The following is a 15,979-nucleotide window of genomic DNA, read 5'->3' on the forward strand; positions in this document are numbered from 1 at the left end:
TTTCAGTGTGCTTGCATGTGTGTTTGGTTGCTCAGTCGTGTCTGATTCTTTGTGACCCCATGGACTATAGCCCAGCAGGCTCCTGTCCATGGGATTTTTCAGGCAAGAATACTGGAGTGGCTTAACAAACTCTTGACTCCTATGTCTTTTGCATTGCAGGTGGATGCTTTACCTGCTGAGCCATTGGGAAGAAGTCCAATTTTAAGTGGGTTTCTTTTACCTCCTTAGTTAAATTTATCTGTAGATATTTTATTCTTTTTGAAGCAATTGTAAGTGGGATTGCTTTCTTAATTTCTCTTTCCAATAGTTCACTATCAGTGTATAGAAATGCCACAGATATTTGCATATTGATTTTGAATTCTGAAACTTTACCGAATTTGTTTATAATTTCTAGTAATTTTTTAGTGGAGTCTTTAGGGTTTTCTAAATGTAATATCATGTCATCTGCAAATAGGACAGTTTTACTTCTTCCTTTTCAATTTGGATGCTTTTTAATTTATTTTTCTTGTCTAAATGGTCTGGGAAGGACTTCCAACACTATGTTCAATAAAAGTAGTGAGAGTGGGCATCCTTGTCTTGTTCATGATCTTAGAAGAATGCTTTTAGCTTTCACCATTGAGTATGATGTTAACAGTGAGCTTATCATATATGGCCTTTATTATGTGAGGTACATTCCCTCTATATCTACTTTGTTGAGTTTTTTAAATATCAAAAATGGGTGTTGAATTTTATTAAATGCTTTTTCTGCATCTATTGAGGTGATCATATGATCATAGGTTTTTTTTTTTTTCCCCCCACACTGCACAACTTGCACAATCTTAGTTCCCCGACCAGTGATAGAATCTGGGCCCTGTGCAGTGTAAGCATGGAATCCTAACTAGCAGATTGCCAGGGGATTCCCAAATAACAGTCTAGTTTTTAATTTTTATTGTAGCCATTCTGCTGCTGCTGCTGCTGCTGCTGCTAAGTCGCTTCAGTTGTGTCTGACTCTGTGAGACCACATAGACGGAAGCCCACCAGGCTCCCCCGTCCCTGAGATTCTCCAGGCAAGAACACTGGAGTGGGTTGCCATTTCCTTCTCCAATGCATGAAAGTGAAAAGTGAAAGGGAAGTCGCTCAGTCGTATCCTACTCTTAGTGACCCCATGGACTACAGCCTACCAGGCTCCTCCATCCATGGGATTTTCCAGGCAAGAGTACTGGAGTGGGGTGCCATTGCCTTCTCCAGTAGCCGTTCTAGTAGGTGTGAAATGGTACCTCGTTGTGTTTTTGATTTGCATTTCCCTAATAACTAATAGGGCTTCCCAGGTGGCGCTAGTGGTAAAGAACCCACCTGCCAATGCAGGTTAGACATAAAAGACATGGGTTTGGTCTCTGGATTGAGAAGGTCCCCTGGAGGAGGGCATGGCAACTCACCCCAGGATTCTTGCCTGGAGAATCACATGGACTGAGGAGCCTGGCAGGCTGCAGTCCTTGTGGTCACACAGAATTGGACACATGCATGCAATAACTAATAATGTTGAGTATTTTTTCATGTACTTGTCCCTTTGCATATCTTCTTCAGAGAACTGTCTATCTGTGTCTTCTGCCCCTTTCTTTTTTTAGTTTTGTTGAGACATGACTGATGTATAGCGTTCTGTAAGTTTAAGGTGTACAGCATAATGATGGACTTATAAGCATCATGAAATGATTATCACAATAAGTTTACTGAACATCTATCATCTTGAATAGATACAAAATTAAGGAAATAGAAAAAATTATTTCTTGTGATGAGAACTTTTAGGATTTACTCCTAACAACTTTCATATATAATGTACAGTAGTGTTAATTATATTAATCACATTATATATCACATTTCTAGTACTTATTTACCTTATAACTGGAAATTTGTGCCTTTTGACCACCTTCATTCAAATTTTCCCTCCCCCACTGTAACCACAAATCTAATCTCTGTTTCTATGAGGTTGTTTATTTTTTGAAGTATAGTTGGCCTACAATTGTATGGTATATATAGCTGTTAATTAAAAAGAAAGAAAGGAAAATAAACAAGGTTCCTCAGTGACCCCCCACCCTTCCCTTCCCTCTGCCTCAGAATGCCAGCAACTTCTTCACTTGATGTGGAAGCGCAGCCGTGCCTGCACGTGCTCACAGCGGGCATGCTTCATGGTCAGCCCATAGGTGGGGGTTAGGTCCACTTTCACACCTGGTGGCACGCTGAACTCCAGCCGCTGCAGCAAGATGGCCAGGAAGAGAAAGACCTCCCACCTGGCCATGACCTCCCCTATGCACCGGCGCTTGCCCATGCCGAAGAGTAACACTTTCTCGCTTGCCGTCTTATCAATGGTGGTGCCATCAGACGTGAGGAATCTCTCTGGCCGGAACACAGATGGGTCCCCCCACAGCTTCCTGCAAGATGAACAGAGGAAGTGGAATCTCTGGGTTGGGGAGACCCTTCAGGGGAAAGGCCTGGTGGGGGGGACTTCTGTGTTAGAATAGATCTAATAGAGCAAGGAAAGGAGAGTGGAGAAAGGAGCCAAACTGTTTTCTGATGCTTGTTTCTTTACATAGCTCTCTCTAAAATCACCAGCCTTGGAAATAGTGCTTTTTAATAGTAACTTGCTATTTTAAAGAAATCATACTTTAAAAGAAGTTCAAAGAAGGAACATCTGTCCATCTCTATCCTACTCAATATACAAAGGGGACCAACAGTCCATCCTCGTTTATGCTTATGGTTTTGTAGTAATTATCGATAGCATCTTTTTTTACGCTCAAAAGGGCCCTAGTTTGGATGGTAAATTATATGATTCTTCTACTTATCAACTAAGGTGGGGTTATCCAAAGAAGTCCCTAAGTTATTCACATCAGAATCACCTGAGGTACTCCACCTTACCACCCGATGCAGAACGTTGGGGTACAGAGCACCATAATCTATAACCAACTTCCTAGTCAATGCACTAAAGGGAGAAACATGGACCTACATTTTACGCCTTAGAGCAGGCTAACTAGCCATTGAGGCAGCATTCCTTTATTGTGTAACCAGTTCCTAGGGGGCCGAACGGCTTTCCTGACTGCTGAACATCACACATTTTCCAGTGGGGGATGTGTACTCACGGGTCATGGTTGACTTGCCACTGGTTTATGAAGACACAGCGTTCCTTGGGTATGAAGAAGCCATTCAGTGTCGTATCCCTTGTTGTGCTAAGGAGGGAAGAGGGCTCTGTCAGTTTCAGGGGCTGGAAAATTGAGGTGTGTCTCTGGAAGGGTTTCTTTTTTAATCATTAAAAAAATGGACATATAATTATTGGCATCTTTTAAAAACTTTTTTTTGGTCCCATGCCTGTGGCATGTGGAACTTTATCTCCCCAACCAGGGGTTGAGCCCACATCCCCTGCACTGGAAGGCAGAGTCTTAACCCCTGGATCACTGAGGAAGTCCAAAAATTGACATATAGCTAATTTACAATGTTGTATTAGTTTCAGATATACAGCAAAGTGATTCAATTTATCTGTAAAACTGAATCCCAAACTCCTAATTTTATCTGTAAAACTGGATCACCTTGCTGAAACTAATTGAAACAAATTAGTTTGTTTCAAAGTTTGCTGAAACTTTGCTGAAACAAATCACATCCAAAACTAATACAACATTGTAAATTGATATACACGTATTCTTTTTCAGATTCTTTTCCATGATAGGTTATTAGAAGATATTGAATATGCTTCCATGTGCTATATAGTATATCCTTGTTGTTATTATCTATTTTATATATAATAGTTGTATATACGTTAATCCCAAACTCCTAATTTCTCTCTCCAGAAGTAGGGGACAAAACATGGCAAAGACTACAGGGGTGGGAGGGCAGAACACGCAGTCCTTACCTGTGGGGGTGGTGAAGGGGACAAAGGAGGAGAGTAGGAAGGTCTCCAGGATGAAGGCCCCCTCCCCCACCTTAGGAGGTTCCTGCGCCTACCTCCACCCTACTCCATTAGCCTGCCCACCGTGGTCTCCCCACTGTATACTAGGAGGGAATATCAGGAGCAAAGAAGGGTTGAAATGGTTCTTCCCCTTTCTCAGGTCCTGCTCTTCAACAAATGTTTATTAAACTTTTGTCTGTAGCCAACTCTACCCTTGGCCATTCTCCGGAGCTAAATAGCAGGGAGTCTGGGCCAGTCCTGGGGAGTTCCCAGTCTGGCTGAGGAGTTAGGCCTCTTCCTCTGGGAATAACTAGACCAACATATGGACTGAAGTAAGTGCTTGCTAACTCTCTTGACATTCTTAACGTCCCAGGACCTAATCCTATAGCACAAATGGCTCTAAATCTTACAAAATATCAGACTGAGGTTATGCCAGCTGGATGAGTCAAGAAAGGCTTCTAGGGGATGGGAAGTTTGTGTTAGAATAGGATAAGATAGGATTCTGGTAGCCAGAGAAGAGGTAGAAGGTATTCCAAGCAGAAGCTCCAGCACAAGCAAAATTGGAGGCTGGCCGGTTCATGTTCGTGAGGGGTGGTTAGGCCAGCCTGGCTGGGTTGAGCATACTTGAAGGAGGGAATGTGAGTGGAGGTGAATGAGAGCTGAGGTCAGAGTTTGGTTTTCTGAGAGCTGGGTACTTTGATCATGTTTGGACTGGATTGGGGCAGAGTAGAAGCCAAGGTCTGGGAGGAATCTGGTGTCATAGCCAGGAAGGAGATGCCAAGGCCAGGGCTGAGAAGCAGGAGGGAAAAGAGGGCAAAGACTTCAGGGATGCGAGGGCAGAAGAAGCAGGCCTCACCTGTGTGGGATGGTGAAGGGGACGAAGGAGGAGTGTCGGAAGGTCTCCAGGATGAAGGACTCCAAATAGGGCAGCTGGGGTCTGTCGGAGAGCCGGGGCCGCCGTGCCCTGCCAACCACTCTGTCTACAGAGCACAGAGGACAGACAAGGCTTAGGGGCTGTCTCCCCTGCTCCATGGCATCTGCATCCCTGTTCATACCAGGCATCACCCTACGTGGTACTATGCAAGTTTACAGGTCTGAGACCCAGTGACCCTCCAGTATCTTCTAGGCAAGGATGGGCACCACCACATGCCCAGGGCTTAGTAGACACATAACAGCTGTATGTAGATTGTACAGATGACCTTGGACCCCAAGGCTTCCCTCCACCAGAGGGCTGGGGGACACCACATACCCAGCTCCTCCTGGATCTTTCTCTGTATCTTAGGATTTGTCACAAGGTACATAAGGCTCCAGGAGATGGCTGTTGTGATGGTGTCAAACCCTGGACAACATGGGGCATGGTGAGGAAGAAAGGAAGACAAGAATGAGAAGGCAGTATTTACCAAGCACCCACCAAGTATGTATTAAGCACTGTCTTTCTCTGCTTCCTTCCCCAAAGATCCTCACCTTGACTTTTCTAAGGGCTGAGGCAGAGTCTCCTCTGCACAAACTTGAGTAACTGCTTTTAAGTTTAGCTGCTGGGATTACAAGGGCCCGGACTTATAGACTAAAGAAGCCTTTATTGTTTAGATGGGGAAACTGACCCAGAGGAGGAGAGGGACTCGGCTGGGTTTTCACCGGGAGTTGGTGGTACCTCTGGGGCTCAAACCTTGAGCCTGGGCCTGGTCTCTGCGTCCTGTACCACCTGACTTGTGGTTGATGGGTTATCTGATGGACCCCAGGGCTGGGCAGGGCTGTGGGGTGAGCATCAGGCACTGAGGGATGGAGGGGCAAGAGTCTGGCTCCTACCAGCCCCAAAGAGGTCGTTGACAAGGTTGACAGTCTTCTCCTGGGAGATGAGGCGACTGCTGGCTCGGGAGTCATCCTCACTGTGCTTGAACAGGGCGCCTATGATGTCCTGGACGCTGTTCTGAGGGGGCATAAGTTTAGGGTCACCCCAGCACTCCTGGGGTGGAAGGCTGGAGCCCCTTGTCCCATCCTTTCTGGCCCCAGCTGCTGGCCTCTGGGCAGGAAGTTGAGCTCACAGCAGCAGCTGTGTGTGCTGTCGCTTCAGTCATGTACGGACTGTAGCCTACCAGGCTCCTCTGTCCATGGGATTCTCCAGACAAGAATACTGGAGTGGGTTGCCATGCCCTCCTCCAGGGGATCTTCCCGACCCAGGGATTGAGCTTACGTCTCTTGCCTTGGCAGGAGGGTTCTTTACCACTAGCACCACCTGGGAAGCTCAGTAGCAGCCCTAGGTAGGGCTTAAAGTATCATTTCATACTCCATTGACCCTTCCTCTCAATAACTCCAGGGGTCCAATTTCACAGGAGGAGGTTGGTGTGAGTACAGGGAAGCAAAGTGACATGTGAGCTGGGAATTAGCCTCTGTCAGGGTTCAGGTTCCTGTAAAACAAAAGCCTTCTCCTAATAACAGCACCCCACATTGCGGGCTCTGCCAGGGCCCCATGCACGGGGTTACCTCTCTGGGGCTTTGAGCAGCCCTGAGAAGGATGCTGTAGGCCTGAGGAAACTGAAGCCAGAGAGGGAGAGGGACTGGCTCCAGGTCACACAGCTGGTCTGAGGTGTCCCAGAGACTTCCTGGGCCTTGGCCACACCCCAGCTGTGTGGGTGCCTTGGTGCTGGGCGAGTGGGGCCACACCCAGACTCTAGGGTGCCCTCATGCCACCTGCACCCTGGGCTTACCTTGTCAAAGTCCTGGTAGTGCTCCTGGACAGTTTTCCGCACGAACTGCAGGAACCTCTGGTTGAAGCTCTTGAACCTTTGCAGAGCCGGGTTGGGCAGGTATTTAAGGATAGGGAAGAAGTCCACAGGATTCCCGGAGCTGGCGGATTCCACGAAATCATGGCTGCTCTCCACCAGACTGAGCATCTCCTTACTGCTCTGGGGGAAGTGCTGCCCGAAGCACATGGCACCGATGACGTTGGCCACTGATGCCACCACATGGCCATAGGGGTCGAAGCGCCCAGGCCCTGACATCAGCTCCTGGAACTTGCCCAGGAGGGCCTCAGCCTCCTTGCTCACATGATCCTCCAGGTAACAGGAGGAGGAGGAAGATGGGTCTGAGGCCACAGAGAAGGTGTTGAGAGCATTCTGGGCCAGGCGTCGCCGGGCAGCCCACACTGGTCCAGAGTCTGGGTTGAAGGTCATGCTCTGGCCATCAGTGACCAAGGTGAAGCTGTAGAGGTCGGGCCGGCCCTTGAAATCATCGCCCTGCCGCACGAGGGCCTGCCGGACGGTGTCCAGGCCGCTGAGCACCAGCACGGGTGTGCAGCCAATGCGGATCTGCAGCACGTCCCCATAGTGCTGGCTCAGCTGCGACAGGACCACGTGCGGGTTCTTCCCCAACGTCAGCATGTGCCCAAGTAGAGGCCAGCCCCAGGGCTCCGGTGGACTCTTCAGGCCTTGAGGGACCCGAGGCCGCCAGGTCCTGACCACCCAGAATACCAGGCAGAAGATGGCAGAGGCCAGGAGAAGCTCCATGGCTGAGAAGGGACTGAGTTGGGACAATGCCATCTGTACCTACTGCAGGGGAAGAGGAAGGAGGGGCGAGATGGAGCCATTCATTCACTTGTTTATTCAGTCAATAAGCACTTGCTCACATTCTTTCCTTGGTTCCCAGCCAGACAGATTGAGAAAGACTGAGTTACATCCAGTAAATTACGTAGGTTCTGCATCCCAGGACCTCATCCATGGTGCATCACAGAATCTGAGGCCTGGAAAGGAGCCCTGAGCTTCCCAACGTGAGTGTCTGAACTCCCAGCCCTGGCCCTCCCCTCTGCCCATCACCTGTTTCCAATTCTGAGGCCGGTGTGATCACTTCAAAACGGGGAAGCACTCTTGCGAACCCCAGTGCAGGGTGTATGCTGGGCATTGTGCCAAAGGGAACCTGCCTGGGGACCCTTCCTGCTGATACCTCCTCATACCTTGGGAACAGGGAGCTGCTCCCCTCTTCGCAACACTGATGAGACCAAGGTCCCAGGGCTCATGCAAATGGCTTTTGATGCTGTCTTCCCTAGGCCATTCCTTATTAAGACCCAAAAGAGAGGACAAATCCTCATTCTCCCAGTCTTTTTTCTTTTGGCTGTGCAGCTCACTATGTGGGAATCTCAGTTCCCAGACTAGGGATTGAACTGTGCCCCCTGGAGCGGAAATGCAGAGTCCTAACCCCTGGACAACCAGGGAAGTCTCTCACATCTCTCATCGCTTTTAAATGTTTATTTATTTGGCTGCCTTGGGTCTTGGTTGCAGTGTGTGGACTTATTGCTCTGTAGCGTATGGGAGCTTAGCTCCCCGACCAGGGATTGAACCTGCGTCCCCTGCATTGCAAGGAGGATTCTTAACCACTGGACCACCAGGGAAATCCTCCTCCCACAGTCTTGAAGGCTGAGGCTGCACTTCAGCCAGGCCAGGGCTATCCTCATGCCAGGTGGGGAGCCCTACCCACCTCTCCACTTGTCACACTAAGGGTCCCTAGACAAGGCCCAGTCTAAGCTTCTCATTTAACATTGGGGAAACTGAAGTCTGGAACTGGGCGGCAAGAACTAGAACTCAGGCTTCCTACACCTAACCCAGGGTCCCTGCATCCCTCTATCTCGAGTGGTTCCCCGGATATTTATCGGGGGATCCCAAGGGCTAAGAAAGGGGCCCGAGAAAGGTACCTGTAGAGGCAGGTGCTGGAGGTCAGCAGGATTGTGGGGGCTGATCCAGAGCTTCTGGCCCCAGATGAGGGACTTTTATAAACAGCACCCCTTTCAGATTGGCCCTGCTGTCCTGGTCACCTGATAGCAGAGTGGCCGAAAAAAGTTGAAAGGATTAGCTCTTGGCCTTGGGCCACAAAACCCAGCTCCACCTACCTCCCAGGGCCCAGGGGCAGCTCTTCCGGGGATAGGTGCTATGTCCCTGGGGAGGAAGATCCAGCTCCTCTCAGGATCCAGAGTCAGGAGGGAATGCTTCCTTCTCACATGGGCAGGACAGGGTGCCAGGAGTGAAAGCCCTCTGGGCTAGTCCAGACCACTTTCCCATTGTCCTCAGGAGGAAGGCCCCTGCCTGGGCACTCCATCCAGGCTTGTCAGTAGGGTAGGCTCCTGTAATGCCCCTCCAACAACCTGTGAAACCAAATAAAGCATAGGCATGTTCTGGCCATCACTTCATGGCAAACAGATGGGGAAACAATGGAAACAGGCAGATTTTATTTTCTTGGGCTCAAAAATCACTGCAGATGGTGACTGCAGCCATGAAATTAAAAGACGCTTGCTCCTTGGAAGAAAAGCAATGACAAACCTAGACAGCATATTAAAAAGCAGAGACATCGCTTTGCCAACAAAGGTCCATATAGTCAAAGCTATTGTTTTTCCAGTAGTCATGTGCAGATGTGAGAGTTGGACCATAAAGAAGGCTGAGTGCCAAAGAATTGATGCTTTTGAATTGTGGTGATGGAGAAGACTCTTGAGTCCCTCGGACAGCAAGGAGATCAAACCAGTCAATCCTAAAGGAAATCAACTCTGAATATGCATTGGAAGACTGATGCTGAAGCAGAAGCTGCAATACTTTGGCTACCTGATGTGAAGAGCCAACTCATTGGAAAAGACCTTGATGCTGGGAAAGATTGAGGGCAGAGGAGAAGGGGATGACTGAGGATGAGATATGGTTGGATGGCATCACCAACTCAATGAACATGAGTTTGAGCAAGCTCCAGGAGACAGTGAAGGACAGGGATGCCTGGCAGGCTGCAGTCTGTGGGTTCACAATGCGTCTGACATGACTTAGCAACCGAACAACAATGTTCTGGCCACCTCTGAATTCCAGCCTGGGTCCTTAATCTGCAAACAAGAGATGGTGAGGATCATATATTCTAAAGAGAAGCTCCCTCAGCCTCCTCCCTCTTGGTGAGAGATGGTAAAAGTGGATGAAGAAAATTCGTGCTGTGGGCTCTTCTTCACAGCAACTAGCTTGGAATCTTCAAAGTGGTGGATTTCATTAAGAAAAGAAAAAAAAGAAGATGGGGCGTTTTCTAGAGCAAAGAGACTAAAGAGACACAACTACCAAATGCAGTATGTGAAACATGTTGGACACTGGATTTTAAAAAGTGTATTTTTAAAGCTACAAAAGACATTAGGGGAACAACTGAAGACATACGAACAAGGATTGGAGATTAGATGATATTATGGAATTAATGTTAATTCTCTTAGGTACAAGCCTAGTATCATGATTAGGTGGGGGAATATTTTAGAAAATATTCTTAGGAGATTAACATTCTTAGGAAACGAATATTATAAGGGTTTTTGGGGGTGGTGTTTGTTGTTTCATTTTGTTTTTGGCTTGCCACGGGCCCGCCACCAGACTGCCAGGGAAGTTCTCAATACCATAATGTTTAGGGGATGAAGTGTCAGCATGATTTCTGCAGTTTACTTTTAAATGGTTTTCTTCAAAAATATACAACCATCTGTTTATCTCTATAGAGAGGAGAGAGTAGACAGGACAGATGTCAGCTCTCTGAGAAGGTATGTGATTGTCTACGGTAGGAAAGGGATCCTTGAGGTGGAGGGCTGTTGCTTGGTAAGGAGTCCCCTGGTGGTTCTCTCCTCCCCCAGCTCACAAAGCCAAGTGAAGGAGTTCAGGAGACTCAAACCCTAAGAGCGGGATACCTGTGGGAAGGGAATGCCTCCGCTGTAAGTGCAGATGGGCAGAAGTGGGGTGAGGAACCTATGGCCTTTGTGTGTCTGTCACACGCTTTACAGCACTCCATGCTTATGGGCCCAGTGTTGTTGTAAAAGCTTTATATTTGTTAGAAAACATTCCCAGTAATCCTGTGGAGTGCAAATTAATACTATTGTCAGATTACAATGGGGTAAAAGAGGCACAAAGAAGTTATACAATTTTTTGTAGGTCACATAACTTCCCTGGTGGCTTAGATGGTAAAGAATCTGCTGGCCATGTGGGAGACCTGGGTTGGAGAGCCGGATTCGATCCCTGGGTTGGGAAGATCCCCTGGAGGAGGGCATGGCAACCCATTCCGGTATTCTTGCCTGGAGAATCCCCATGGACAGAGAAGCCTGGCAGGCTCCAGTCCATGAGGTCACAAAGAGTCGGACACGACTGAGTGACTAAGCGCAGCACACAGCAGTGCATTAGAGCTGGGACGCTAACCTTCAGGAGATTGTGCCCCGGCCCACAGCATGCACCTGCTTGACATGTGTCCCTGGATCTGGGGGAGACTTGTGGACACGAAGGCTGAGCAGAGCAGCCTGTGATGACAGGGGTAGCAGAGGGCAGCCTGCATAGCCCAAGCAGGGTACCTTACCAGCATGTGAGTCTCCTAAGGGCTGGGTGGACATGCTGAAGGGAGCTGGACTTGAACTGCATGGATGAGACCTGGCTACAGAGGGGAGGGGACCTCAGCAGTGACAGGCTACGGAGAGTACTTTGTGAGAATAAGCTGAGGGTGAGCAAGAGGTCAGCCAGAGTCCAGCATCTGTGCTAGGAACTGTTTGATGAGGAGGACACGTTGGGGCTAAAAGGCACTCGATGAAAAGCTGGCAGTGGAATGTCTGCTACACACAAGGGCATTTGGAGCTAAGAGAGAAGATAAACAGCACCAGCCAAACAGAAAGAGATTGGTTCATCTTCCAGCACCCTCCCTCTTTCCTCTCCCTAGTCGGGGGTGAGGAGGGTGTGAGGTGGGATGATGGGGGGTAGTCGGGACATGGTGGGGACTGGGGTAGGGGAGTGGGGAAAGAAAGTGCAGAAAGAGAGTGTGTCTCTCCCCTTCCCACAAACCAGAAATTTCACGTGAGAAGCATTTTGATTTACTTAGGACTGACTGGACTTTTTAATTCCTAAAAAACAAGAAAGCTGTGAGATCAACCTGTGATGATGTCAAAGGGCAAGGCTGGGGAATCTGACAAAGGCACAAGGCCTGTTGGAGGATCGTGGCTGAGAGGAAAGGAAAGCTGTTTTATCTTTGTATCTGCTTTGGGTTTAGCTCACTCTTATAAAATGATTGAGGTTTGAGGTTAGGGTAGGTTTAGTAGAAATCGACTATTTCTGTCTCTCTCTCCTCCTGTCTTTTCCTTCCTCTCTCTCTCTAATGATCTAAAGTCATACTTCATTCAGATTTTCATTTTTTTTCCTAATGTCCTTTTGTCCTTTCCTGTTCTCAGATCTCATCAAGGAGGAAGATATGTTACACAGAGTCATTGTTTCTCTAGGCTTCCCTTGGTTGAAATGTTTTTCAGACATTGTTTTTTCAGAACTGGACAGATATTTGGTAGAATGTCCAGCTATTGGGATTTGTCTGATGCTTTCCTCAAGGTAAGACTGGGCTTATGGGCTGTTGGTAGGAAGACCACAGGAGAAAAGGGCCGTTTTCATCACATCATATTAAGGGTACATACTGTCAACCTGACAGGAAGGTTGATGTTCGTAGTGATCAGCTGACTGAAGCAGAGTTTACCAGATTTCTCCACGGGAACATCACTCATCCTCGGTCTCCATATTGTGCTGTTTGGAAGGAAGTCACGTGCATAGTCCACATCTAAGGACTGGGGGTTCTGCTCCCCTCCCTGAGGATGGAATCTCTACGTAAATTATTTGGACTTCCCTGGTAGCTCAGGCAGTAAAGAATCTGCCTGCAGTGCAGGAGACCTGGGTTTGATCCCTGGGTCGGGAAGATCTCCTGGAGAAGGAAATGGCAACTCACTCCAGTATTCTTGCTTGGAAAGTCCTATGGACAGAGGAGCCTGGCGGGCTACAGTCTATGGGGTCACAAGAGTCGGACATGACTCAGTGACTAAACCACCACCACTGCGTAAGAGATGATTTATCTTTTTAAGTAATTTCTTAAAACTTGTTATTGAATTACAAGATACAGAAAAGTGCAAATACTCTGTACAACTCAATGAACATTTTATAGACTTCACAAAAATCATGTAGTCAGTTCTAGGATTAAAAGACAGAATGTTAGGAGCACCCTAGAAACCGTTCCCATGTTCCTTCCCCAAGGGGAACAATGACCCCAATTCCTAATGGCATAAATTAGCTGTGTCTGTTTTTGTTTTTCATGTAAATGAAATCATGCTGTGTACTTTTTTGGCATGGAATTTTTATAAAAACTAATAAATTTCATTTTTTGGTTGTTGTTGATTGAGTTTATTGTTATTTTTGTTTGATTGAGGTATAATTTACCTATAGTAAGATACAAGGATGATAAGTGAACATTTCACTGAGGTTTTGATAGGGGGTACACTCATGTATCCAATCCAATATATAAGGCAAAATAAAGAATGTTTCCATTACAACAGAAACTTTCCTTGTGCCCCTTTGCAATCAGCTCCCTTGCCTACCCCCACAAGCAACCACTTTATGAATTTTTAAAATCATAGAATAGTTTTACCTTTGTTCAACATAAAATTTTTGAGATTTATCAAGGTTGCCTGTTAGATTTCATTTTTTATAGCAGTCTTAGATTTGTGGAAAAGTTGGGTGAAAGAACAGAGAGCTCCAATATGCCTCCTCCTCCTCCAGTTTCCTCAATTATTAACTTCTTGCATTACTGTGATACATTTGTTGCAATTGGTGAATGAATATTAATACAATATTATCAGCTAAGTCCAGAGTTTACATTAAGATGCAGTCTATATGTTGTACAATTCCATGAATTTTTTCATTTTTAAAACTGTGGTAAAATATAAAACATGAAATTTATGATTTCAAACATTTTTAAAGTGTATGATTCGGCAGACTGTGTACTCTTTGGTTTCTGGCTTCTGTCATTTATTCTTTTTTAGATGATTCAGCCACGATGTCGGGTGTTATTGTTGGGTGTAATTCTCGTTGCTGTATGGTGTTCTAATATGAATACACATAATGAGTCCTCATATAAATACACAATGAGGTATCCATATCCATTCAACTGTCGATTGACATTTGGCTTGTTTTCCATATTGGGCTATGATGAGCCCTGCTGTTGTGAACACTCTCGCACATATTTTTGTACATATTTCTGCTGTCTATGGACCTACGAGTGGAGATGCTAGATGACAGGCTAGGCTAACTCAGGCTTGCACTAGAGTTCTGTGCTAGTAGATCCTAGCACTGAACAAGTTTCTGAAATAGTTGAACCAATTTTATTCCCACTGGCTGTGACTGAGGGTTCAATTTACTTCTCATGCTCACCACTACTGGATTGCTTTTAATCTTTTTGACTCTAGCCTTTCTGGAGTGTGTGTTGACTACTTCCCTTTTTAAAACCCCTCAAAGTTCCCAATAGATTTCAGGATAAAAACCAGACTCCCTTGCTTGGCACCCAAAGGCTTCAGCGGCAGCTCTTGCTCGCCCTCTCTGGCTCTGTTTGCCACCACGTTCTGGTCCCATTTCCATTGTCTTTCTCCACGTGTTGATCCCTTTGTCAGCTGCACCCCATCCTGTGTTCTCTGGCTCCTCATCTTTTTTTAGGTTGAAGTATAGTTGCTTTACAATGTTGTGTTAATTTCTGCTGTACAGCAAAGTGATTCAATTATATACACATTTACCTTCTTTTTTCCAAACTTTGAACTTTTTACTTTGTATTGGAATATAGCCTATTAACAATATTCTGGTAGCTTCGGGTGAGCAGTGAAGGGACTCAGCCATACATATACACACGTATCCATTCTCCTGCAAGCCCGCCCATCCCATCCAGGCTGGCACGTATATATACTTTTTTTTTTTAATATTCTTCTCCATTTTTGTTTATCAAAGGATATTGAGTATAGTTTCCTTTGCTATACAGTAGGACCTTATTGTTTATCCATTCTATACCTGCCCCTCATTTTATACCCTGTTCAGCTGCCCCATGCTGGCTGGGTTCAACCCCCTCCTCTGAGGTCCCACAGACCTCCCACAGGCCTCATGCTACCCTCCTCAATAAGCACCTGTCATGCTGTTTCCCCCTTCAACTGTGAGCTCCTTGAAGGTCAGGGCAGCTTCTGCTTTTCTTCAGATCTCTAGTATCTAGCTCAGGGCATGACACACAGCATGTATCCTGAAAAAGATCTGTTGAATTAGGGTTAGTGTTCTCAAGTAAGAATGCTAACCTGTTTAAGAGCTTTGTGAAAACAACTTTGGGCATTTTCCTGCATTGGTTTTCTGGAACTTGTAAATAATAATCCTTACAGTTGAAATTTACTGAGTACCCACTATGCCCCAAGCTCTGTGCTCTATGCTTAACATCAGCCATCTCTATCTGAGCTTCACAGCAACACTCTGAGGTGGGTACTGCTACTGGCTTCATTTTACAGTTGATGAAATGAAAGCCTGAAGATGTTAAGTAATTTTTCCCAGAACTAGAGTATGGGAGAAAAGCGGTTCAGTGAGCATGGGGTGGGGAAGAGGGCTAATCGGGAGGTTATCATGAGAGAAGGGTGATTTAGAGTTGACTATCCAGAGAGGAGTCTAGGGAGACACAGGGTGGGGCTCAGGTTAGGGTGAGGGAATGGGCACCTGTGGGTCACCTAACAAGTTTATTTAGTGCACATTCACCAACCTGGCCAATGATCAGAATGCAGTAACTGGCAGCCTTTCCCCCTGCTTCTTGTGGGCGAGTCCTCTGTGACCCTCATCATTCCATTCTCATCTCCGACGTGGCTCTGGCCACTAAGAGCTGTAGTTTGGGGCCAGATCATCACTTAATCTAAACCCTAAATCAGACTATGGGCCCCTCAGAAACAGAGGCTGAGTCCCATTTATCTCTGTGCCCAGACCTGGCAGAGAGGAAAGACCTTGGTGGACACAGGTGCTGTGGGAAACACAGGCAAATAATTAAAGCTGAAGGGGGAGGGTGTCTCATAATCTATTACATAAAGACCGGGAGCTTCAGTCTTGGACATCTAATCACCTGCTGCATGTGTCCACCCAGAGGCCCCAGCATCCTCAACATGTCCACATGGATGCTGTCTGTCAACCTCCCTGCCGAGACACCTTCTCTCTGGGTTATCACCCTAGCCAGAAACCTGGGAATCCTCATAGACTCCTTCTCTTATTCACCTCCCACCAAACTCTCAAGGTTCTA

The 15,979-nt window shown here is 46.8% G+C and overlaps 1 protein-coding gene across 1 annotated transcript; it reads right to left on the bottom strand.

The window, feature by feature from the left end:
- Nucleotides 1-2,107: 2,107 nt before the first annotated feature.
- Nucleotides 2,108-7,446, bottom strand: CYP1A2 (cytochrome P450 family 1 subfamily A member 2). The gene is made up of 6 exons (XM_005905787.2): nucleotides 6,616-7,446; nucleotides 5,717-5,837; nucleotides 5,160-5,249; nucleotides 4,767-4,890; nucleotides 3,111-3,197; nucleotides 2,108-2,405 (listed from the first exon to the last, which is right to left on the bottom strand). The coding sequence occupies exons 1-6, from the start codon at nucleotides 7,444-7,446 to the stop codon at nucleotides 2,108-2,110; spliced, it is 1,551 nt and encodes a 516-aa protein (XP_005905849.2).
- Nucleotides 7,447-15,979: the final 8,533 nt, after the last annotated feature.

The sequence above is a fragment of the Bos mutus genome, chromosome 21 (genome assembly GCF_027580195.1).
Source record: "Bos mutus isolate GX-2022 chromosome 21, NWIPB_WYAK_1.1, whole genome shotgun sequence".
NCBI lineage: Eukaryota > Metazoa > Chordata > Mammalia > Artiodactyla > Bovidae > Bos > Bos mutus.